General features: G+C 31.5%; 1 protein-coding gene across 4 annotated transcripts; it reads right to left on the minus strand.

Annotated features, from left to right (window-relative positions):
* Nucleotides 1–6: 6 nt before the first annotated feature.
* LOC143256983 (E3 SUMO-protein ligase NSE2-like) lies at nt 7–26179 on the minus strand. Of its 4 annotated transcripts, none has more exons than XM_076514987.1 (6): nt 26047–26179; nt 25328–25475; nt 24445–24560; nt 14069–14231; nt 2526–2706; nt 7–2236 (listed from the first exon to the last, which is right to left on the minus strand). In XM_076514987.1, exons 2-6 carry the CDS (start codon nt 25446–25448, stop codon nt 2116–2118), a joined length of 702 nt encoding a protein of 233 aa, XP_076371102.1. In that variant the 5' UTR covers nt 25449–25475; nt 26047–26179; the 3' UTR covers nt 7–2115. The 4 variants fall into 4 exon arrangements, with proteins under 4 accessions (XP_076371102.1, XP_076371104.1, XP_076371101.1 ...); XM_076514989.1 differs by having other exon boundaries at nt 25328–25470; nt 26043–26179; XM_076514986.1 differs by having other exon boundaries at nt 26043–26179.
* Between the last annotated feature and the right edge of the window lie 35 nt (nt 26180–26214).

The raw sequence follows: 26214 nt of genomic DNA on the forward strand, positions 1-26214 counted from the left end.
AATCCATTTATTTTAAAATAATATATTCAAAACAAGTAAAGCATATGTACAAAAATTTGGTACATCATTACAGTTGTATCTATAACTTTAAATAATTGCCCCTCTTTTTCTTTTTGTCAAAGTCCATGCAGGTGGGTTCAGTTACTTTAGAACACCCTTTGACAAGACAAATTATTTTTTATCTCCTCTGTTACCACAATACAATCAGTGATAAATTCACTTAAATTATCCCATGGATTGCCACAATTATATCCAGAGCTGTAAGTAATTTTCTTTTATGTCAAAAGTCCATGCAGGTTGGTTCAATTACTTTAGAGCCCAACTGACAAAACAAATTATTCTTCTCTATTTATGTTATTACACTGCAAGCTGTGATACTTTCACTTTAGAAATCACCTGTTATGACTAAACCAAAACTTACACAGTCTAACTTCACCTTTCTTTGCTTTCACTAACTTACTTTCTCTCTGTATCTTAACATTTTCATTACATGCAGCAGAAAAATCTATCCTCCCAGTATAACAGTATTACAAAGTCTTGTATAACAGTTAAGCTGAACATACAATGTTCAACTCATACAGAGTTACATAAAGAAACTTGTTATAACTATCGGTTTTGAAATAATTAACTTTTAACACACTTGTTACTAAAACTAAGTAATCATTAAACATTACATCAGTAAATAATTTAACTAAATAATAACTGTTAAACTGTTTAATTTTTGTAAATTACTACTGGGATTACCGAAGCTAATATATGATATATGGATAGTATAGAAAGGACCTTATTCATTCATATTACAATATGCAAATTTCTATGCAACTCTCTGAAATCATGTGGAACTAATTTCTAAACTTTGTGTTTCAGTACATGCTTTTGGTATAATTGGCTATTAATGAATTAAACAAATAAACTTATGTCACACATAGAATAATTTAGCATAAATCAATTTATAATTGGAATACATAAAAGTCCTTGCACTGTAAAAATGATTAACATATCTAATAAAATATTTTAATACAATTTTTATCAAAAAACTATCTATAACTGGTAGCTAAAGGCACAATTCCACTAAAGTGATTAAGCTATTTAAGAACTTCAACATTCTACCAATTTCAAGTCCTGGCATTTATCTATTTAACAGTTAGTATCCATAAAACGACATACAAAGCAGCAAGGAATCATCTGTAAAGATTTTCCATAATGCCCCAAATAATACTATGCAACTTAAACCCATTACCTTTAATAACTGTTATTTCAGAATAATGCAAGCTAAATTTCTCTAAATTCTAAATTTTCTGTGTACTGATTATAAATTTCATTCCATCTCTACACTGTTATGATGGAAACTTTCAATCTATTTAAATTTAGATGTCTATTAATATGTCTTGCTAGGTACTTTCAATCAATTGAATCTTGAAACAATTGTTCAAGGTTGAGTCTAACTTTCTTTATTTCCCATCAATGAAAACAAGTGGACATTCATGCAATGATTAAAATGAAATGTATGAGACAATTTTTTTTTCAAACTATATATAATATTGACAGTTTTTGTCTTATAACACTGTAACTGACCTCTTTAAATGTAATGTTATTATTTTTTATAATGCTTACAATACTAAATATTTTCAACTGTTAAAGGAGAAGAATAATGCTCAAATGAGAATGTCCGAGTTTAAAACTTGACTATCATATAAATCTTGATACTGATGAGTGAACTGAGGTAAGCACGATAAACAAGTTTAATCTTGAAAATATAGTTTCCATTGAAATAGAAATTTGTTTTAAGTTTAAGAACTGATCATAGCTGAGGGAGAGGATGATAAAATTTGTTTGAGTACTTCCACAGTAAATGATCAGTGTTCAGAGGATGGGCAGAAAACAATGTCCTTCAGTAGAATATACAAATATCATTATGTAATACACAGATAAATTAGGTTCAGAAAAAGGCATAATACTAAAAATATGCCAAAGAACAATCAACCTCCATGGTGAAATTTCATGTTATTTAAATGTTAAAGTACAACAAGAATGACAAAACACTTACATTTAAAATCAGTATGTGTTTTGTAAACCATGGAGATGTATACTAAAACAGAAAAATAGTTTGCTGTTTCATCTGCCTTCCCATTCCTGTTGTCTCTGTCTACGATCAAGTAATCTTTTAATTTCACTATTTTCCTCAAGATGATCTTGCTTCAAAAACTGTGCATTAGAACATCCTATATAAGGACACCTGAGGGGTTGGAAATCAAAGTTTTTAATTCCAGCAAATGTTACAAAAGCTTATGTTACTCTTACTTTGAATTTAATATTGTGCTTGTTTAATTCATAATGGTAAAGTGTATGTCATTTGATTAAAACATGTATTAACTAGGTATTTTAATAATTACTTATATAACTGAACACAAGTATGTGATGAAATAAGAAATACTGATTAAATCCAGGATGAAAAACAGTTCCCAAGTGTGGCAAAGAAACATTCTTTAAAAACATAGACAATACAGTAATGATATTCAACTTACCTAACATGCTTATTTTTACCAATATACTGTAGGATAGTAGTCCTCTCATAGGTATGTCCACAAAATTTGTTCTTGACTGGTTCATTCACTTCCTTCTGAGATATTGGATCTTTGGGAATGACAACTGTCTGGGTCAGTTTCATATCATCATCTAACTCAGTCTCTTTGACTAAAGCTTCTTCTACAAAGCAGTTAAATAATTTAGATTATTGGAACTTAATAAGTTTACTATCTTAAGACACAGTGCATTATAAAAAAAAGAACCTTTTTAAAAAAGAAAAAGAGAAAGGAGAAAAACATTTAAAAGGTATATTTTAACTGCAGTAAGTTAATGGTTTCAAAAAAAAACATTTCAATTATAACACACAGCAGACAATTAATTAATAAAAATTAGAGTGTGGTACTTGCTGCTCTTTCCTTAATTCACAGGTTCATTAAGTGATTATTACAGTATTCCATTAGCTTCATAAGATTCTGAACCACTGCATTTTCCTATTTTCCCTAAAGCTTTATAAGTTTATTTTTGAGGTACCTTTCATTCCATAGAATGGGCATTTTCTGGAAGTTGCCATTTGTGCATTTTGTCAAAAACTCATTTTTGGTTAAAAAATATATTGGCATGATTTTTTATGTAAATACAATATGGAAATTTCCTACTTGGTGAATATATCATTAACGACAACTACAGATGACCATGAAGTTCCAATTTTGTTTGTATGCAAGATGTGTAGTAATCCCACACTGATTTTATGTATGTCAAATTAAATAATAATTAAATAATGCACTATTACCAATAAGGGTAATAACATTTTTATTTGAAAGACATCAAGATGGCAGTTAAGAATAACTAAGCAGCCAAGTTAGCCAATTTGTTTATGTACATTGTTTAAATAAGATAACAACCAAATAATAATGAATAAAGATTTGAGTCCTCAGAATATTTTGCAGTCACCTACCATACTCATTAACAGCAAATTTAACTTGTCTGATTTAATGAACAAAGTAACAATCTCTAATCATTACATACATTAAAACTAAAAAAAACAAAAAATGCAGTACAACAAATAAAAAGTAAAAGCACTGTAATTTTAAACAAAGCCTTAAGCAATATCCATTCTTGTGACTTCAGTTCACTCTGTATATGAATTACAGTATCTACTTGTACCTGATGATGACAAAACTTTTGTTTCAAATGTATAGTTGTTACTGTGTGAAGTTTGTAATACCTTTATTTGTTATGCATTCAACCAGTCTCTAAACTGTATAAGCTTAACTTACCTGAAATTACCCAGTATGTTCTCAGTAAACATTTTTTAGCTTTCAAAATGAATATTTACATCAACATAAAAAAAAAATTGTTATACCAATATATTTACTATATAGTATGGTAATCTAATTCTCTATTTAATTATGTTTGTACTTTCTTTTTAGTTGTTTTCAAAGTTGTGTTTCATGACACTATAACAAGGTGGCAACTAAGGCCTGTATAAAAACTGAGGGCAATCTTTTAAAATCAACAAATGAAGAATAATTTATTCTCTTATTCTCAGAGATCTTGACAGAAAAAATTCTAACAAAAAGACAACAAGAGCATTGTTTACAAGCAAAATTATTTAGAGCTATGCAGGAGTAAAAATATTTACTGTTGTTTCTTTTCTATTGCTTTTAGTAAAATTTGTTGCATTATTTTAATAAAATTTAAGTTTCTCCTAGTTTCCTTTATGCTACAGTTGAATCTTTTTGTACAGATAAGAAAATTATTTGTTTCTCCATACTACCTAGAATAAATCTTAATTTATGTTTGACATACACATTTTCTTTTTGATCAAGTGTTGTTATATAACTTCTCTTATGCATTCATTAAGGATGCTCAATATTTTTTTATATTGCATATACACGTGCCACAACTGGAAACTTCTGAGATTTTTGTGTTCTCAATTATGGAAAGATTTGAAATATCAAAAAATACCTCAAATGCTTCTCTATCATTAACTTGTTGCATCAGGATTGAACTTGATCTATATGGTATCTAAATGCCATTTTGTTTTGTTTTTTCCTTATTTTCATTAGCGAATCTGTTAAAGGAACATTAAGTTCAAGGTTGCATCACCACGCACATCAGCTAATGTCATAAAATGGAATCTAGTAAGAAAGGATGATATTTCTGTTACAGAAGCTTTTAACAGTGAGTCTAATTTAATCATGGAAGCAGCCACCCATGCCTTAATGAAAGGCTATTTTGAATTTGTTGAAAGTGAATGTGCAAGTGGATCCCAATCCCAAAGTGTGATATTTTTTATTCTTTTGCATTTCAATTACAGTTTCAAGTTCAATCATTTAACATAATTTTATATTTAGTTCATTACAAAAACATTATTCAGTGTTTAGAATTATAATATTTGTGATTTGTACATAATACTTGTCTCACATACAAATTTTATATCTTTTCTTCTTTGTTTTTACTATCTTTACTTTGTAATAAGACCCACACTTCTGTTGTTGTTACTTTATAATTAAAAAAGAGTAATTGATATACAAAGAGTTTATTCTGATATTTTGTAAAGGATTTAAAACTCTGGGTACAAGTGACAACAATAAAACCCATATGTTGGTTGCAAAACAGATTAAATACATTAATCTCAATAATAAAAGGAAAGCTGTGACATTCTCACAGTTGGGATATCAATATACAGAAGAGCTTGAGTTTCTAATTCCAATATAAATTTTGTTTATAATGAGAGGAATGTGACCACAACCAATCATTTTAATTGCTGTAATGTGATTTTCTTTGTAATTTATGATGTTTGTATCCTTTGGTAACTTCTTGTAATAGAATGTATTATGTAACTAGAGTCAGGCAGTATTATTTAAACCAAATTAAAGTTATGTCTGTGTAGTGAAACAACAATACAAGGACATATGTTAAAATAAACTTGTGTGAAAGTTAAAATAAATTATATTCAAATACCAATAAGCTTTCTTATTACCATAACTATAGTAATGCTTAATAATGTCTGTGCTGGACTAAACAAGAGTGATCCCCAATAGGTGTGACAGTTTACGGCAAATGTACGAAGTATATGAGGTTAACCTCATGCTTTTTTGGCACAATATACAAAGGTATGGCTGCAATGAAACAAACATGAAATAAAAGTATGCTCAGGAAACAAAATTAAAATGTTTTTATGCACATATATAAATGTGAAACCTTATTTAAAAATAATAAAATCCTCATTTATTGTTTAGGTTAATTTAAAAATATTATTTTCAGTCTTGTATATTACTTAGAACCATAAGGACATTATATGGTTATTAAAAATTAAAATAGACAAAATTTGCATTTTAACAATAAAAAGTTTTAAAAATTTTGAAATAATGTTCTAAAACATAAAAAGTAAAAAGTAATAATCATATCTTATAAATAATATTTTCTAATGTAACTTTCCAAGATATTAAAGATGATAATGCAAAAAAACTAAATTTATTAAAAGTAACAGGCTTTATGTTCCTTAAACTACATGCATTTATGAAGTTCTTATGACATTTCAAATAATTACATCCACTAGTTTTATTGTTGGAACATAATATAGCAACACTTACACTGATTACGAAGAAAGTTAGTAGCTGGTACTGACTGGGTTGAGAAGAGATGATGTAAGGAAATGAATAACATGAGCTCAATGAGAGGAAGTGTGAAGGTATGGAAGACAACATTTAAGGAGGGAAGTAGGATGTGAGAGATAGTGAAGACAAAAGGAACAAAATAATAAGGTGAGAACTGGAGGAGTAAAGACATTGTGAAATCTTGTGATAAGGAAAGTGGCTGATAACCAGCAGAGGTGAATACCAAAAGCCCTTTGTCACAAAATATAAGGATGTCAGGTGCAAAAGAGTGAGATAGGGTGGAGGAAAATCACAACAAAAAGACCAACAATGGTAGATCCATTTATATTGGTAAACTGACAAGAAGGAAGGGAAAATGGAATGGGAACTCATGAAAATAACCTCTAGAGAAAACCTGATCCACCTGGCTATGGCCTAAACATAAGAGTCCAGAACTGGCAAATACAACCTTAATGGACAAAACAAAGAAAATGCAGGGGAGATGGGAATGTGGAAGTAGGCATCCAAAGACTATCAACAAACAGGGAATAGAAACATGGCTGAGAAGGAGTTACCCATTCTACAGTGCCATTGTAAAGATTTAGAACCATTTTGGAAAAATGCTGGAAGGGAGAAGGACATGGGACGAGAGGAACTGAACTGAAGAACAAGTCCTTTGAAAAACCTTCAGAACCCAAGGATCTGTAGTGAAGAACTCTCAAACAGTTGCAAAGCTCAAAAGCCTAGACTCCCCCAGACTGGTACTCATCATGAGGGCACTGGGATCACCTGGAAGCTGAAGTTGTCAACAAAAGAACCAATGATTAACCTTAGAGACCTATGCAGCAGGAATAACTAAAGAAAAGGAAAGTGGGGACACGACAGGGGAATGGAGGATACTAAATCAAACAGGAAGCCACTGAGGAAAGGAAGGTGTAGAAATGTGGAGACTAGACTCTGTTTTCCAATGGGTTAGGATGACCAACAAAGACATTGTATCTTATAAACAGCATCCCAACCCAACAAATCCAAACTTTAGAGGAGCCATCTGAAGGGAAAGTGTGGGAGAGGACAATTGTGCAAGGGATGGATAACACAGAGCACAAAGCTTCACCAGAAACACCTCAGGGGAACAATGAAGAGTCTCAGATAGAAGATAAATCAAGAAAGGAGAATGAAGAAGGAAGGATAAAGTGAGGTGGATATGGGAAAACTGTGGTTGGGAAAACATTACTAAAATAGTGGAATCCAAAACCCATACAAGCAGGAAAGAATCCAGTTGTTTGGAGTCCAGAAAAGGAAATGCAAGCCTATGGTAAGCCATAGCAATAACTTCTGTATTTTGTGATAGTGAAAGCATACTGAACCCTGAACATAACTGGTCTGCAAATCTACTGGCATGATCCCAACTATCTGGTGAATGGAGGAGAACAAGATATTGGCCTGAAGGTGTCTCATGTAACAGAGAAGGGGAGGAGTCAAAGGAAACAGAAACAAAGACAAAACACTGAATACCTAGTTTATTAACTCCAGGAAAGGAGGAGGAGGCTTGGGTGCTTCCATTGCAGCTAAAAGTGGTTCTCTGGTGTAGAAAGTGGAGAAACAGATTGTCAAAATCATTGCCCTCTTATTCATATACACTTGAACAAGGCATGATATGATAATCTTCAGGCAAATCAGAAACCTGCATGACAGTAGCTAACTGGATGAACCAAGGCTCTTACACTTTCTGCCAACAATTTTGGACCTTAAGCTACTACAGTCAAATGAAGTTTAGATGTAATAGGTACAGCAGTGGAACTTCCAAAGAACCATATATTAAACTAAAAAAAATAAAATGCTAATATGTGCTAAATAAAGTTGCAGAACACAAGTGTAACAAATGTAAAGAAAACTAAGCCCTCCTCATGAAAGAGACATTGATTGAAAATTCTATAAAGGAAAGAAGAAGTGAAAAAATCAAGAAGTGATTTTGGACTAAGCTTATTAAGAGAGTCAACTGTGGTGAGAGTTATGTAGTATTCCTATTGGATCAACTCAACTGTATGTGTAAATTAGTAGTAGGAGACAACATCAACCAGTTTTATGATGGACCAATTCCATTGTATAGTAAATGATACAAGAAGGCCACATCATCCTCAAATGAGATAAATCAACTCCAGCAGTTGTAGTTATTTTTGAATATCTAAATAGTGTTTGGTGGCCATGTCATCCAGTAACAGAGCAATTTCATGGTATTGTGAATATTACTGAATGTGTAAATAGTATAAGGAGGTTGTGTCATCCAGTGAGATAATAGATCAACTCTTGTGAATTTGTAACTAGTTTTAGGAGATCATGTCAATCAACAAGAGAATGGGCCAACTCCTCTGGAGGCCACATCACATCTACACCATCAGAACACCATTATCCCACTCTTAACTGGATGGTTACAGCTAACTTTTTTGTGGAACCATTTAGGAATGTGCCTTTATGGTCAATCACCCCAGCTTGGAATTGGAAAGTGCCAAGTACTCAAAAGAGTAGAGTGAAAATTCTTTGGAAATTCTGTAGGAACATCATCACTAGAAAAATTGTAAAAGGTGACCATGAAACCCTATTTTGAAAAGCAGACCATACTGAGTTATTCATTCAAGACATAGCAGAGATGAACAGTTATATGTTTATAAAGAGACTGTGATATTGTAGAACATTCCAGCCCAAAAATCCAGAAATTAAGGAGATTGAAGACCGATGGTTGAAGAGCCAGGAGAGAAATTATTCCACCTCAGCCACAGTTGGAAGACAAAACCCTGACATGGACTAAAGTGTGATGAGATGAAGATATTTGGAGATGAATGTACTGAGCGTGGCCCTCATGCTAGCATGGAGAATCTTCACCATGGAGTAAACATTGAATAAGACATGGGATAAAGGCCATACAGACCATAACTGGACCCAATTTGTAAAGGAGAAGGAGAAAGATCAGAAAGGGAAGTGGATTTAAGGAAGTAAAAAGATGGTTGTGCATACACTAAAGTGTAGTGGTACATGCAATATCACACTTGAGGTCCTTGACAGTGCACAGAGTCTATAAGGGTCTGGATGAGGGTAAAGAAGTGAGATAGAAGATAGGAAGAAGGAGTAACAACCTCTCTAAGCCACCACAGGCTTGGGGAAAAAGGAGAAGATAACTAGGGTGATAAGAGGAATGCCAAATGCTAATGGCAAAGAAATCAGACTGGAGACATCTACAGGCCAAGAGATGAAAGAAATATATATGAAAAGATAAATGAAAGAATGAGCATGAGGAAAGTTGTTCAAATGAGGTAACTTTGGAGCATGGAGGACCATAAAAATGACCTAATCCAGAAAATAAGGATGTCTAGGAGGCTTCTGAAACCAAAAGGAACTTACTGAGCAGATAATAGGGGAAGTAAAGCTCCTCAATGCACTGGTACCCTGAAGAACAAATAAGGAGATTGAGAAGAAGAACAGGAGAGAAAACAAGGAAGCAATTCTACATATGAAGACAGATTTTCTTGCCAAGGAACAGACAAAAACCAGTCTTAAAGACACAGGATGGTCTGTGTCAGGGATTTCAAGCTAATGCAGAATGGAAGGAAACAGGAGTACACACTAGAGTCTTAAAAAATCAAGGGTTTTGCTGGTCGCTGCAGTATAATCAGGAGGAACTGACAAGAAGTGAAGAGTAACAGAAAATAAATCACCCAATGAAACATTCAGATGGGGTGTACACAAAAGTATGTATGAGATCAATCCTGACTGAAACATCAATAGTCAGTGCCTGTAAATTTGGTATAAGTAACCAAAAAAAAAAAGAGGCAATTGTGCAGTGAGACCCATGGCAAATGCATCTATTAGGGTTGAATTCCCTTAAAGGCAAAAGTCCTTGAAAATAACTAGATTGAATGATCACTCTAAGGAAGAGATTTGGCCCAGATGTGAAACACGATTTGCAACTGGATTGAAAGTTCTCAGCACATGACATATGATAAAACGAATGTGATGTGTCTGAACTCAGTACAGAATATTCAAGGTCCAAAAACAGATGTCTGTGTGGTTTATCAAAACCCCCAATGTAGAGGTGTCTGAAGGATCTAACAATAGAAGGTGATGAGTAAAAAAAAGGAAGTAATGTAATACCTGATGATCCATGAGAAGGTTGAAGAAATAAATAGGCAAGGCAGTCTTGTCTGCAGGCCAATGGCCTGCAGCTTCATGGTGATTAATCTAAGCCCTTCAGCCCCAAACGGAAGTGTCCATGGGTAGATATGTAACTTGAGCAGGGGGAGGAAGTGGCTTGCCCATCAACTTATGAGCTAAGTCCAACCACCACTGCAAATTGTCTCTCAGGGAAGAAGGAAGGCAAATGCTGAAAAAAGAGGATCATGCACAAAATTCTATCAATTCTATCATGAGCAGTAAGTGGCTGAGCTGAGAAGGCACAATGAACTAAAACATACATGAAATGTAGATGTAAAGAAGAAGGTAAAGTGCAGTTGATGGTGGTGTACAATAAGACTCTCAAATGCACAGGAATTGGATGTATCAAAGTATGGACTTCTCTAATGATTGTTTGTTTGTTTCTTTTTTCAATTTCACGCAAAGATACACGAGGGCTATCTGCACTAGCCATCCCTAATTTTGCAGTGTAAGATGAGAGGGAAGGCAGCTAGTCATCACCACCCACTGCCAACTCTTGGGCTACTCTTTTACCAACGAACAGTGGGATTGGCTGTCATATTATATTGTCCCTACAGCTGAAAGGGCGAGCATGTTTGGTGCAACGGGGATTCGAACCCATAACCCTCGGATTACGAGTTGAATGCCTTAACCCACCTGGCCATGTTGGGCTTTTCTCTAATGAAAACAACCAGCCCCTAGTGTTGAGTGTGAGTGATCAGTTCCTGCTCAGAATGAGGTAAAAGTGAAAAAACATTTTACGACAAACTTGGGGTGGGAAATGAAGCAGTTGAGGTGAGAAACTGATGACCAGATGTCAATCCCCAGTTGCTGTGTGGACAATGTTGTAGGGCCAAAACAATTGACAACAAATGGGCAAACATGAAAATTAAATGGGAGAAAATGTCTATAGAAAATCCTACAGGGATCCAAGCAAAGAGCCCTTGACAGGTATATGAGCAAAATCAGCATATTAAAAAAGAAAGAAGTGAATGCCAGGCACCTTTGATGTGTTCAGAAAATTCAAGACCTATCCCCTCAATAAAAAAAATCAAACCTGATACATTTGAGCATATCATTCTCCTACTGGTGAACTAGTGACACATGATCTGCATGAAACAAGTGTCGGAATTTTTCAATTCCAAAAGGGAAGAGCAGAAGGCTTGTGTAAAAAAAATTTTTTGCTGAATGAGAATAACTAATCTTGAGATAGGAGGCAAATACTGTATTGCAATTATGCTTTTCACATTACAGAATGACTACAGATTATAATATAAAAACACTAATGTTTAGCTTAAATAGCTTAAAGCATATAACATCATACATTTATATATATTTATGATTTTTATTTATATTGACTTTCACTTGAGCTTGGCTAACAATACAGAAGTTAAAATTGTGCAGCAAATGCACTCATGTTACTGTATCCAATAATATGAAACTGACATTTAGTTTTAACAAAGTGACTTGTCCTGGCTGTGTTATATTGGACTAGTACATTGTAAAATACAATCACATATCAATTATTATACATTACATATGTATATGAATTATTACTATTTACAAACAAGTTCTTAAAACATAAAACAGAAAATGAAGAAATAAAGCAAACAATTATCTTTTCTTGTTACGACTTTTGTACTCAGTTGGTACCTCTCACAGCTTGCTAAGCATTAAGAAATTGTGCACATGGAGGATGTGAAACAAACTTTTTTAAAAACTTTTATACACATTTAATTGAAAAAAAAAAAAATCATAAATTAGTATTTTGATACCATGGAAATTCCACTATAATTTATCAAGTTGGGCAACTAAGCTGTATTTTGGTCTAAAAAAATGAAATTTTGAATAGACAAAAGACATAACCTATCTCCTTAAAATCTGGTTTCAGAAGAACGAGGTGGCATCCTTATGCATAAAAATGGTTGAGAAAGCTACAAGGGGCATTCTAGGCTTTTGAATGGTTATTCCCATGTCATATACTCAGGTAAGTGTATACAAGAAGCTGTTTCCATAAATGGAAAGATGAGTGGAGCCATTGTGTTTGATTTGGTATTTAAGTGATATTTCAGCAAATACCAAAGATAGGGGGTTCTTATTTTATATTCTACCATGTTAATATCAGTTTGAGATCTAATTCATTCAAAACTTATAAACCTTGCAGTTTGACATCACAAAACACCTAATTTGAACCAGCACTACATTTAACGTACCATGAGACACAACAACTGACTTATTATTATACTTATTGACATAAATTCATAAAATAATAGTTCAAAAACATTTTGAAAGCAAGTTAACAAACACGATAATGAGGCCTTTGACCCATGATCTGTAGTGATAAGGTTAATGCCTCAGCCAATAACTAATTTTTTTCAAAACTAATACAACAATATGAGCAATAATGTTGCCTTAGTACATTTTTCTTATTTGCCTTTCTTTGACATAGTAATTATATGCCAAACTTTAGATATTTGTTTTCATCAGAGTGAGTGCTATTTAGGACACCAACAGCTTTAATAATAAAGAGTTTTTTTTTTTTTGGAATCACTGAATTGTAACCTGACTAATTATTTATTCAAACAACAAACATTAATGAACTAGCTACTTAATTATTTCTAACTGTAATCATGATATGTTTTAAATAAAAAATATTATTGCAATTAATGGTGATACTAAAATATGTTTTCATTACTTATTATCAATTTATCTGCTTTACAGAAGATCAGATTGGGATTATTACATAAACACAAAGATGGCAACCATGTGGTGGTATTAGCTTGGCATTAGCAATTTTTTCAAAAAGAAGGAAATGTCCAGATTATTTTTGAAAACATTTTTGACAAAATACGTTTTTTTTCAGAGAAGTAAAATCCTTTTCACACAATGAAAAAAATGATATATCAGAAGATATCTATCACATGAAACCAAGGAAGATATATATGTAAAAATAGCCATTTTACATATATATTTTTCTCTACAAAATTTTTCTTGGCATCATAAACCAAGGAAGAATTAAAAATTACTTAAAATTACAATTTTAACACCATATTAGAAAAATGAATTTGTTGAAATATTATGAAGTTACCACAGGAATCCTTTTTGTTTTCTTGTAAGGACCACACACTAAGTGATTAATTGAATGTAACCTATTAAAATGCCCTTCAATTAGTCATTCAGCAAATACCACTGATAACCCAGCTCTACTAAGGCATTGTATTGAAAAAACAACATAGTTATTAAAATGCATTGTAAAAAGACAAAGAAAATGGTTAGTCAAAGTAAACACCTAGTGTTTTTGGATATTCTTCAAATACCTCAAATTCAAAAACATAAAATTTAGAATGACTTCAATTTCTTTTGTAAAATAAACTTTTGATAAAAATTTAGCTTAAAGACTTGAAAATCATTGGAGTGAATAAGAACAAATCTAAAAAGTATATTTAAATAATATTTTCAACCAAAATATTAGATAATTAAATTTTTACAGCTGTGGAAAAAATATTTTTTAATTTAAGATTCTATTTTCCCAGGAAATATCTCAAGATGTATAGATTTATAAAAGGCTAAGTTAAAAAAATCTGTACTCATAACTGCTTTACATGGAATGTTTAAAACAAACTTTTTCAAATAACACTGGTTATCCAATGTGTAATCTGGTTTTATAAAGTGAGGAAACATTCTAGAAACAAAAAAGTTAAGGTTATGAAAAATATACAATTTATAGTTCTTTAATAAATTAGGTTGCTTCTTACCTGGTTGAAAGTAGTCATCTATCATTGCAATGAATTTTTTATAATCTGAGGTGTTCTGAAGAGCCTTAGAAGACATTTCTTTACAAGTCTCCTTCAGTGATGATTCCAATATACTAGAATAAGAAACTGATGAGGTTTCATCAGACTCGCACTCTGACAAGATCTGAGTAAAGTAAGGACAAAGAATATTAATAACAAGAAATTTTGTTATAGAGATAATTTTGACATCGTTATAAAGGTACACTATGATACTTAAACTGTTAAATTTTGCCAGAAAAAAAAATTATTACTCGCCTTTAAAATCTGACTGGTTATGTCACTTGACTCACTTATTTTAATAGAAAACTACTTTTAGTTTAATATTGATGATAAAGTTATAAGAACAATAGAAATATTAATATGAAAAGTACCCAACAATAATAATTGTGGTAGCAGTATTTTTAATTCAAAACCTTTTCCTCAAACCATATAAAGCAGAAGAAAATATGTAAAAAGGTATTTAATTCATAAATATTTCTCTTTCAAATATTTTCAATATGATGCTAAAAAAACCAGAAAATTTCTATTTTTATTTATGTAGTGGTAGCTTCCATCACCATCAAAGTACACACATTGTGAGTTGCTTGTTTGATGAAAATTTCACTTTTTGTCCATCTCAAACACAATAAATTGATCATAGTTTGAGATGTAACAACCTAGTTAGCTAATTGCTCAGCTTAGGTTGTAGGCTATGAATTAGGAGTGTTTTTTTTTCTTTTATTATCATTCATTCATCTTTTGCTGAGTCTATTATTCTGAAGTGTAAGTGTCACTGTTTGGTTTTTTTCACTACAGTCTTTGTTTAGGAAGTTGTAAACTCTAGAGTTATTGAAGGGGCTGTTATATCCATGCTCTTTGATGCTGATAGTTAAGGTATGCTAAAGGTAAAACCTTCCAATTCTAATGCATCTTTAATCCAAATTAACTTGGCAATGGTATTTTTAAACTTGAACGATGCAATGTTTAACACACTGGTTAAATGGTTAGATCAAGAATCCCTAGGGTTTAAGTAATTATCCTTAATTTTGAACTACTGATCATAGAAAACATGCTAATCAGCAGCACACACTGCAGTTTCTTCTAGCTTTGGACTGAATAATGGACCCACCTTAAAAAGTGTGGAGAAAATTCAGTAACATAACAGTATGAACACTGAACCTTTTGATTTGCAGTTCAGTACACTTATCACTGTGTCATACTCAGCCATTCAGAAATATTCAAGCAGTTGAAACTAACAGCATAAATCATATCATCACACAAATCACTCCATGACTTTGTAACTGAAATAGAAAATTCTATTGAAGTTTGGACCTGAATTTCTAAAGCTTAAACCTAGCCACTAATATTCAAGTTTGCATTTCATTTTCATCAAACAGACAAAAACTCAGGGGAAATCAATTTAAACTTCTAACACTTTTGAGTACATGAATCAAATATCCTCTTATAGTTCAAGAGAAAACATTCCAATATTCTAGGCCCTTTCATGTGATAATTGCAATAGTAGCATGTTTCAAACTGCATTTCTCATGCAGTACAGGGTTCAGAATACACTGACACATTATATTCTGGGCAAGTTTATATGCTGATACTTCCATTGAGTTCTGAATATTTCTAAGGCTAGAGTGATATACATGAACATTGTACCAAACAATAAGAAATGTATAAATTTAAGAAGTTCAGAGATGCTTTTATAACAGTCACCAAATATCATGACTAATCTCAAATATAAGACCTAAACTTATAATGTTTCACTGTTATTTTAATATCTATCCATATGTTATCCATGCTCTCATCATGATAATAATAATAATAAGAGTACAAGATACAAATAAAAAAACAGTGGTTAAATGATTAGAATTTTTATAGCAGACTATTTCCAAGGAACTGGTGTCCTTTGTGTCACATAGACCAAAACTGTAAACAGTATTCAAAAATCAGTGTTTTGTATAAGTCTACAATTATCTTGTTCTTGTATTTGAAATTCCTACAAAAATAACCAATAAATACTCATTAGATTTAGCTCTAAATCATCACTGCCTTGTTTATACATATATATATGTTTTTTTCCACACCCAAAGTGCATAACTTCACACTACTCAATTTTACAACTCATATTCCAATTTCTAACTTGTGCAGAAGAACAAGCTTCTTCCCAACTTGTTTTTAGTATAACTGCTCAGATAAACAGTGAAGAACAAAATTCCTGAAAGAAACTCCTTGGATTCATTGATTACATTTTAATTGTTATAATAATTTGTCATCAATTTTCTATTTACTCTTAAACATTCCCTCCTAACATATAAGCATCCAACTTACTAAACAATCTTTTATAAAGAACTTTATTAAAAGTTTTGAAGATGAATCAACAAAGATGCCCTATTCCAAAAAGTATGTATAAAAAACCTACAATGGATCTGTAAATCAAGAAAACCCTTTCCTAACCCTTGATGACCTTTGTTATTCATACAAGCATTGCACAGACTTCAGATACATAATTATAAGTCCTTCTTAGTTTTTAACAATAACAACAGGTAGATAACTGGCAGACTGATTTGATGCATCTTGACCATTTATACACACACCCTACTTACAATATCCAGGAGTACAACAAAACTTTTCAAACTTGCTACTACACATTTCAGGAAGGTTTGGAGTCTGTGCCTTGAAGATTTTGAAACTTCAGCTACTCTGGTTGGGGCATTTTAAAAATTAGTAATTTCCTACATTGGAAATATACTTTTGATATTTCACAGTTACAGCTATTCTCAATTTTACCGCACTCTCATGCAAAATTTTTCACTTGCCCATAACCTTGAAATTTCCACGTAATTCCACGATTCAACTGAGTTCAAGTATGTAAGTTTGCATGTGACAGTCCTGCATCTTTTAGGAGTGTGACAAACCTTCCTATTGTATCTGACTCCCTCTATGAAGTTGAATTCAATCTGCATTTGAATATTAGGCAAGAAAACAACACAAGAAGTGGGGAGGACTATCAGAAATATATTTTAAGTGTAGAAAAATGTTAACTTCTGATACAATTATTTACTGCTTCTCAAATTTACAGTTGGAATACCATACTGAGCAAGTGTAAAATTACATAGATGAGCATTCATTAAAAGAACTTAAGAAGTATGCCATCTATATGACAAGAAAACATACTCATGGGAGGCTACACCACATCTGAACAAAGCATACTCTTTGTCTATGTGGAACAAACAAGTGTGGGGTCACAATCAAAGGGTAGAACAAAGTAAAAATTTCAAATCACTACAGAAAAAACATTTGTGTAGAGTGTAGAACCATTAGCAGGAGAGGTATCCTCAGTTTTTCACATCAGGTCTGGGAACCAGAAGGGAAACCTAGCCTCTGTTTGAAGAACCTAAACCATCATGAGTGCAAATCCAGCACAACCTGCAGCTATAAACCTCAGGAATGTACATCTGGATAATGTCAGGAAGATGGAAATGTAAAATGGAGGGTCAATTCCAGCTCAAAACCAATTTACATTGGAGATGTAACATTCAATCCACAGCAGGAGGAAGGTACCAGTCACTCACATGTGAGGATTTATGTTAACTGGTCCAGCTCCAACTAAAATCAGTTCCCATAAACTGACATACAGGTAGAGGGAGGGTTCCTAGCCAGAAAGGCAAAGTGCAAAATAGACAGAAAAATTCAGTCCAAGTCAGTGGCAAGAAGATTGTCATGCCTCATACACAGGCTGAAACCCACCAATCTATTCTCAGCTAAGTGGAACTGTGCCCTAGAGAGTCCAGAGGAATGCTTCACTAGAAAAAGTACAAGTAGCCATGAAATCTTATTTTGAAAAACAGACTATTGTAGATTTAGCAATATAAGAAATGTTAGAGATGGGCAGCAATTTCTTTTTTTCTTTTAGTTATGTTAGTTCCATAAGTGTACATGCTGGTACAAACATAGTTATAATTCAACATACCATGAAAAATACCTCAACAGTGAGCATGATAGACCTTATATATCTTATGGTACAGATTTTGGGTAACAGGTACCACCTCCATATAGCAAGATCCATAACATGTTAAATAAACATGTTTTCTCAAAAAAATGAAGAAATGAAATAAAAATAAATTACCCATTTTGGGTTGGACTGACATATAAAGAATAGTTACAAGGGGAAAATGGTATTTAAATGAGCAGTAAAATATCATATGGTGCAAGTAGTGCAATAAAAAGGAGTTGGGAGTGGTCCACGTGTTAGCTTGGATCATCTCCTCCAAAGAACTACAGAAAGAAGCAGCTGAGGACATTGTGAGGTGATGGATCCAAGGGAATGATACACAGAGCAACTGGCAAAATTCAGGAGAAAGAGATGAATACATAGTACAGATAACCTTACAAACCCAACCAGTAAAAGTGATAAGAGAAATGAACAGACTCCAATGGGGAGTACGAATTATGGAAGGGTGCTGTGTATGTGGCATACAACATTTTAGATCATGGTCTGGATACAGAAGATGGTATAAATCAGAGCTGCAGTAAATATGGGATATAAAAGGAAGGGAAGTAGATGTAAAAGCAAAAATGCCTTTATGGAGATCTAATGTTTTAGGACGGAAGGACTAGTCAAGATATAATAGGATGTAGGTTATGGAGTACAAAATAAAATGAATGTCGATGGTGAATAAGTCCAACCTGTGACTCTACAAAAGAAAAAAAAAAGGATAAAAGGTAATAAAAGGAATATGAGGCTACCAGTTTGAAGGGAAGAAGATAAAGATGCATTAGACTGAAACAAAGCAAAGTATCTGGAGAGGATATTATCACATGAAAAAATAAAAGGTAAACAACTGCTCTATAGCCTGCAATGGTTGGAAATGACAGACCATTGTCAAACAAATATGTATAAAAGATCAGGTATCTGAGAAAGGAAAAGTTAAAATCCATGCTGAATTGATCAACAGTTGAAACTATCTACTTAGGTTGATACCTTATCAGTGTGGGACAGTAGAGATAACTGTATATGTGGATAGTCCTGAGCCATTAGCACAGCTGTATTACTTTGGCTAGTGTACATTTGGCAGTCGCACACAGACTGCTTCACCCAGTCTCACCAAATGCCACACTGCTGCAATGAACATCACAAGTCATGTTCATCTCACACTTAGGTCAGTATTCAGGGGGAGAGCATTGAAATCCATTCTCAGTGTATGGGTCTTCTTCCTAAGTTGTTAGGTGTAACAAGATGCAAGTTACGTACTTTCTCAATACTAGCTAAAGTGTTATATCCAAGAGAGAACTTCTTCCAGACATAACAACAATCAATATCCAGAAAATTGTCAGATTTTACATGTGAAATCTTTATAACCTTCTTAAAACCCCAAAAATAATCAAACTTTTATTTTAGAGAAAAACAACAACTACATTTTATCTGTTATTTTCACTATTATATCTCTGTACAGGTTTGGTTTATTTGACTGACCTCACAATCACCATAAAAAATTAACCATTTTAATTTTTGACAATGTTTCCATGACAGTTCTATTTTAAGACCTTCAATTATAGACACACATAAAATATATATATATACATATATACATACACACACACACACACACACACAAATATATATAGTCAAAAACACCAAGAATAAAAAGAAAAGATACAGCCAAAAATAAATGGAGCATGTAATTTAAATGAAATAAATTAAAATTGATGGCCAAACTGGTAACTATACTTATAGCACTGATAAAAATTTTACAATAAATACTTATCATTAATTAGCCAGGCTAATGGTGGCAAGATGATGAGTAAAACAAAATATGTGGTCTATAATTTACAGAATCAACCAGGTTCTTTAAAATACATGATAGCAGTTTATTCCTTTCTAAAACAGTGTTAATAGCTTCCTTTGTAGTAATGCCATGTAATCCAGATTCTAGATTAACAGTTTCTTGTTATCAGTATACAGCTGTATCAAGCATCATTTAAGCTATGTGCTTAAGTTAAAATCACATAATTCTAAACATCTTAATTAGGATAATTTCATAAAATTTTGTATATTTGTGCTTAGAAGTTGACAATGAATAATAACTGTCCACCCATATGATCCTTTTGAAAACTTGAGCTAGAAACTGCTAATCCAGTTTGCTTGTTTAACCAATACTTATGTATTTGTAGATGCTTTTACCATATAGTTTTGATGCTCTAAGTCTGCTGTCTTTAACTGAAATGACAAAAACTAAAACCTTTCAACTTTTACTCACAGGTCAAACATTAGCAAAAGTTTAACATTGGCTCCTGTGACTTATTTACACAACTATGTGCAAATTTTTTGTCAAATTTGAGCAGTTTTTGTTGAATAATTTTGTCAGTGTAACTTATATTTAGACCAAATTGAACAATTAAATGTAGATTATAAAGACCTATCAGTGTATCAACTTTGAGAAAAATCCATGACAATTAAGTGTGCTTTTCTATCTAATAAATTTATATACTTTCTATGCAAAGAAAAAATCAGAATAAAATTCAATCAAATTTGGAGATTTTGTGTCTCATGTATTTCTTAATACATTGCTTTGAAATTAGGTAAGTGAGATGAGGGTCCATTAGTGCACACCCATTGAAAATACTGGTCAATTTAGAATACTATAGTCCAAGCTATCGAGAGAGGAAAACCATAATTTCTTTTAACTTTTTCAGCACAAGGTTGGTCCCAGTGACTGACCTCATAACCATTTTGTGCTTGTTATAACTTTCATTCTATTACTTTTACCTTTAAATTAGTAAGAGTATGTTCACAAAATTTGGCAGATTATTATTAAACATTATATGGGAAAATATGAATGTCTTTTTTTAATATTAAGTCTTGAGGTTTGTTTTCTTCATGCTTTTTTTCTATTTTTGCATGTTGTCTATCCAACATGTAATTTTCATTTCAAGATTAAAAACACTTTTGAGGATCAGAAAAATTTTCAAATTTCACAAGCAAAATCCTCATTATGTCCAGATAGTTCATTAAAAGTTCTTTAGAAAAAAACTTCATATTTTATGTTATTTTCACCAAGAAATCTCTATATGGGTTCAGTTGATTTGACTAATCTCATAACCACATATAAAATTAAAAAAATTAATATAAATTATGCCTTTTTGTTCTAGGATAACTTCTGATTATGATGGAAACATAACTTTTTAAACCAAATAGCTTAAATCTCATAAAATTTCACATTTATATATATTTATTAGACATACCTTTTGGCCGTGCCTGGTTAACAATACAGAAGTTACAAAGATGTTGTGCATGTGCATCTACATTCCTGTATTCAATGATGTAAAACTAATCTTTAGTTTTAACAAATTGACATATCGTGGCTGTGTTTTAGTGGACTAGTATTTGGTAAAATGCAGTCACATTTAAATTATTGTGAATTATATATGTATATAGATTATTACTAGTTACAAACAGGTTCTTAAACTTATTTCTCTTAAGACACAAAACAGTAAATAAAGAAACAAAGCACATAATTATTTCTTCTAATTACAGCATTTGTACTTGTTGCTGCTTGTCAAAGTTTGCTAAGCCTTAAGAAATTTCACAGATGGAGAATGTGAAATGAAACAATATTTTTTAGGTTTTATATATACATTTGTATAACCAAAAAATATTAAATTACTATATTGATACCACAGAAGTCCATTATAATTTATCAAATTTATTAAATAATCTGTATTTGAACCTAAAAGAACACAAAATCACAAAGAGACTAAAGACTCAATTTACCAGCTCAACTGCTTGTCTTGAAAGAAAGAATGCCCTTTTATCTGAAAATGGCCAAGAAAATCACTAAGAGGAAATCCTAAGCCTCTGATTGATTATTCACATCATAAATAGAAGTAGGTGTGTATGCATATATATATATAAGGAAAGGTTTCCAAAAATAGAAAGAGAGGAATGGAGACCACTGTGTTTGATTCACTAAATATAGTGATAGCTCAAGAAATACAAAAAATAAAAGTTTTTGATTTTATAATTTAACTTGTAATATCAGTAATATGAGTTTCTGGTTCATATACAAATATATACATTGTAAATTTGACATAATAAACATCTAATTTAAACTAGTGGTGTATTCAACAAACCATGTAACAGACAAAAATAGATGTTTAGGTGTGTTTGTTTAATACTTACTTTTATATTAAGAATTTGAATAAGGTATAATATGAAATTTGAATTAGAATTTACAGTTTTGATACCAAATATAAAGAAATAAGTTCATAAAATAGTAGTTCAATAAAGTTTTGAATACAAGTCAACAAACATGATGACAGCCTTTAACCCACGACTCATTGGGATACACACACATAAAAATAAAAAGGAAGAATGGGAGGAATCTCTAGCACACAGTATTAGTGATCATACCTTAGTATCAATGATATTAAGGTACACAAAGGAAAATGAATACAATAATTCAGGTCTTGCCTGATTTCACATAATTGAAAAGTTTAGTAAAATATTAGCTTAACTCTTTCTTCCTGGGTATCCATTACAATGCATGACAGAAAGTTTTAGCATCTTACATTGAAAAGTTTAACTAAACTATTTTTTGTTTATGTTATACCAATTAGTTTAGGATAAGATCTTAGTTAATAATCCATATATTGATAGCATATAAGTTCCTAATTCTACAATAAATTATTTTTAAAAAACCCTAAATTTCCCTTAGTATGACACGTGTCATATTTTCTTTAGTTCTCTGGTCTTCTCTATTATTTCCATCACTCCTTAAAAGAATAGGAAAGTAAACATAAATTACTTACTACTTCAGAATACATTCTTATGTTTAATTATATATTTCAAATAACTTACAGAAAGTCAAGGTTTTCATCCATCAAATGATGTGTTGCATAATGCTGTGTTTCGAAGAGATTACTAGTCAATTTCACTCAAGAGTACAAGCAATGTTTCAATGAAAAACATAATGACCAGCTTGCATGAATTTGTAATAATGTCACAGACAAATTGCAACTGTTAAAGAAAATTGTCTACATTTTGCATGTTATTAATATATGCTCTTTGGTACTTTATTTCATTAAATAAAAATTTAATACATTACTATTAGTATATAATATAAGATTATGTGTTACTAACAATCAACAGCAAAAAAAGGAAGACATGATATGTATTTGATTTCTTGTTTTCCATGTTTATTATTAGAAAAGTAAGTAAAATGTAAAAATAGAGATTTCTTTAGCTTAGTTAAGACTAGATTAGGTAAAATAAATAATAATATAAAAAAAATGTTTCTTGAAGCATGCACATGAACAGCACGTGGATAATGTAATTTGGTAGTGAAACTCAAGTTGCACGTGTCCCGAGTTATTTACAACTGAAAATGGTATGAATTGTAGTTAGACATGATTCAAAGAGCAATCTATATGGCAATAAAACAATAACATTATAAACAGGCATATACTATTACAAGCTTAAAGCTACTTACAGTAAATGAATGAGGTTTCATGTTACATTTTATGTTATTCTAGAAATAAGAATAAAAAGGGTAATTTAGGTTTATTTCTTTTTTTATTGGTGGTTATGAGGTATGTCAAAGTAACTGATCCTATTTTGAGCTAGGGTAGAGAGAACAACAGATAAAATATAGGGAGTACACAAAGAAAATTTGAGATTTTTAAGTTGAAAAACAGTATCTTTAATCTTAACATGAAAATTACTTTCCACATGGACCTGCTCCTCCCTCCCGCTAGTACAGCGGTAAGTCTACGGATTTACAAAGCTAAAATCAGGGATTTGATTCCCCTCAGTGGGCTCAGCAGATAGCTCGATGTGGCTTTACTATAAGAAAACACACACACACACATACATGACATGGACTATCCAAAACAAATATCCAACATATTCATGTACAAGTCTTTATTTTAGTTTATTAAAATAAAATATTTCACAAAAAATATGACTTTTTGTAAATGAAAGACTTATAATGTTAACTGTAAAACTGCCAAATTTTATTAAGATATGCAAGATATACTGAAAGTTAGAAGTATTAAATCTATAAAGTCTTGACCAAATCTATTTTGAGAGAATTACACTTTGCATCAATAAAAAGAAAACAGAAATTCACCATCTGCATTCTTGTTATTGGATGGATCCTTTAAGAATGTTTCTCACTAACTGTTGCTTATTTTTACTTCCACAAATTGAAACAGATGAAAACTAACAACATGAATATTTTCTTGATCCTTAAAGACTATACACTTTGATGAGTCAAATAAATCTACCACTGGTAAAACATATATTTGAAAGTTTTCTTATGAATACACAAAACATAATATTTCTAATATACCTTCACTTTTGTAGTGTTTACAGCTTGTAAATACTGGTGTATATCTTGTTGCATTTGTATGTGTTGAAGCATAACATCTTTTAAAATGCTGAGTTCATCCTGAGGAACTAAATCATCTGAGAAGGGAAAGTAAAAAGATGAAGTAATTAAATGTTTGACAACAAAGCTATAAATCAACATATTGACAATAAGGTACCATCTGATTCTTCAAAGTTGCCCTTGAACATTCATGCTTTAGAAGAGTAAAAATTTAAATACACCTTTTATTTTCCAGAAAAGTATCCACTCCTCTCTTTAACTCCCATTAAGTGTTAGCCTTCACTACTGTCAATGTACCTTTTAAGCTGCACAGAAAAGTTACCATTTTTGACTTCTAATCAATAGATTTCTAAATACACTAGTGTTCATTTAATCATACTACCACCAAAAACAACAACAACAAAAACTGCTGATGGATTTTGGCAGTGGTGGATAAGTCACTCGAGCAATTAAAGCAATAAATTAATACAGCCTTAAATGTTATATGTAAAGATTAAAAGTACAAGGATTACATTTAACTTTACTTTTCAGAAACACCTATTGCTGAGGTTTAATAAAAAAGAAATCTCAGCTTCTTATCAGAAAATTTTTAAAAAGTGTAAAGAAGAAAGTATTTGTTTTTTCTAAAGAATGTGATTGGTACATTACTCAAACACTACAATAATAGGATATCACCATATCTAATATAAACCTCATAAAACAATTTTTTTTTATCTAACCTTAGATGAATCTACAAGACCATTTTTAATTTGGTAATTTCTTGATATAAAAGTGTGACTGTAAACGTTTGACCTCTTACTTCTACATGTAGTTAATTTTTAACTTTACCATTTTAATATAATACCTGACACTTTTAATAACTCTTTTGTTAAATCTGTTGTCATTTCCATTCCAGTACTGATATAATCTTCCACTTTCTTCATCTGTTCAATGGTTTTGTCCATCAATCCAAAGGAGTTGGCCATTATGGAGATTTATAGATGTTATCTGTACTGCATAAGTACAGAAGCATACTTTTCAACAAATCTCAAATCTTTACACACACACATGTATATTACAAAAGTACTAAATAAAATGTTATAAACTTATACAAAGGTTCACATGATGTGGTGTATGTTTGAGTGTTAGTATAAATTACTTTTAAACTTGTTAAAGTATTACCTAACATTTAAACCTATTAAGAAAAACCACCACTTAAACATTCACTGCACAATTTGCTTTTACTTTTTAAACATTATCTGATTAAGTACTATTTTACTGTATTAGTTGTTACATGTAAATTTACCCACAGTACTGTACTAAAATATAACATATTAATTATCATCTAATTATAGATTACATATATATATATATATATAAAGTATAAGGTGTATTACCCTGTACCTTACAGTGTATCTATGATCAAATTTTCACTTGCAATTATATTTTTATAACAAAATTTCACTTTGAGTATTCAGCATTATTACTATAACTCGTAAAGTGCAAAAAATTCCAAAAACAATCATCACAGTTACAAAACTTTTCTGGTCATGTTTTATTTGAAGTCAATAAAAACTTACATGCCTTAAATGTGCGAAATAATAACACACACTTTAACTTCACATCAAGTTCTTATCTTAATTCTGTCATATTACTATCAACTTCTTCAAACAACAATGTATAATCAGCGAAGTTTGTATATAATCTCTGAAAAGGTGAAACCGAATGTTACTCATCTTACACCGTGTTTAT

This window comes from Tachypleus tridentatus, chromosome 7 (assembly GCF_004210375.1).
Source record: "Tachypleus tridentatus isolate NWPU-2018 chromosome 7, ASM421037v1, whole genome shotgun sequence".
In the NCBI taxonomy this organism is placed as follows: Eukaryota; Metazoa; Arthropoda; class Merostomata; order Xiphosura; family Limulidae; genus Tachypleus; species Tachypleus tridentatus.

Coding starts and splice junctions, on each gene's coding strand:
- LOC143256983 (XM_076514987.1), bottom strand. CDS start 25,448: ATGGCCAACTCCTTTGGATTGATGGACAAAACCATTGAACAGATGAAG. Junction 14,232..24,444: donor TAAACACTACAAAAGTGAAG/GTATATTAGAAA, acceptor TACTTTACTCAG/ATCTTGTCAGAGTGCGAGTC. Junction 2,237..2,525: donor GGTAAAAATAAGCATGTTAG/GTAAGTTGAATA, acceptor CCAACCCCTCAG/GTGTCCTTATATAGGATGTT.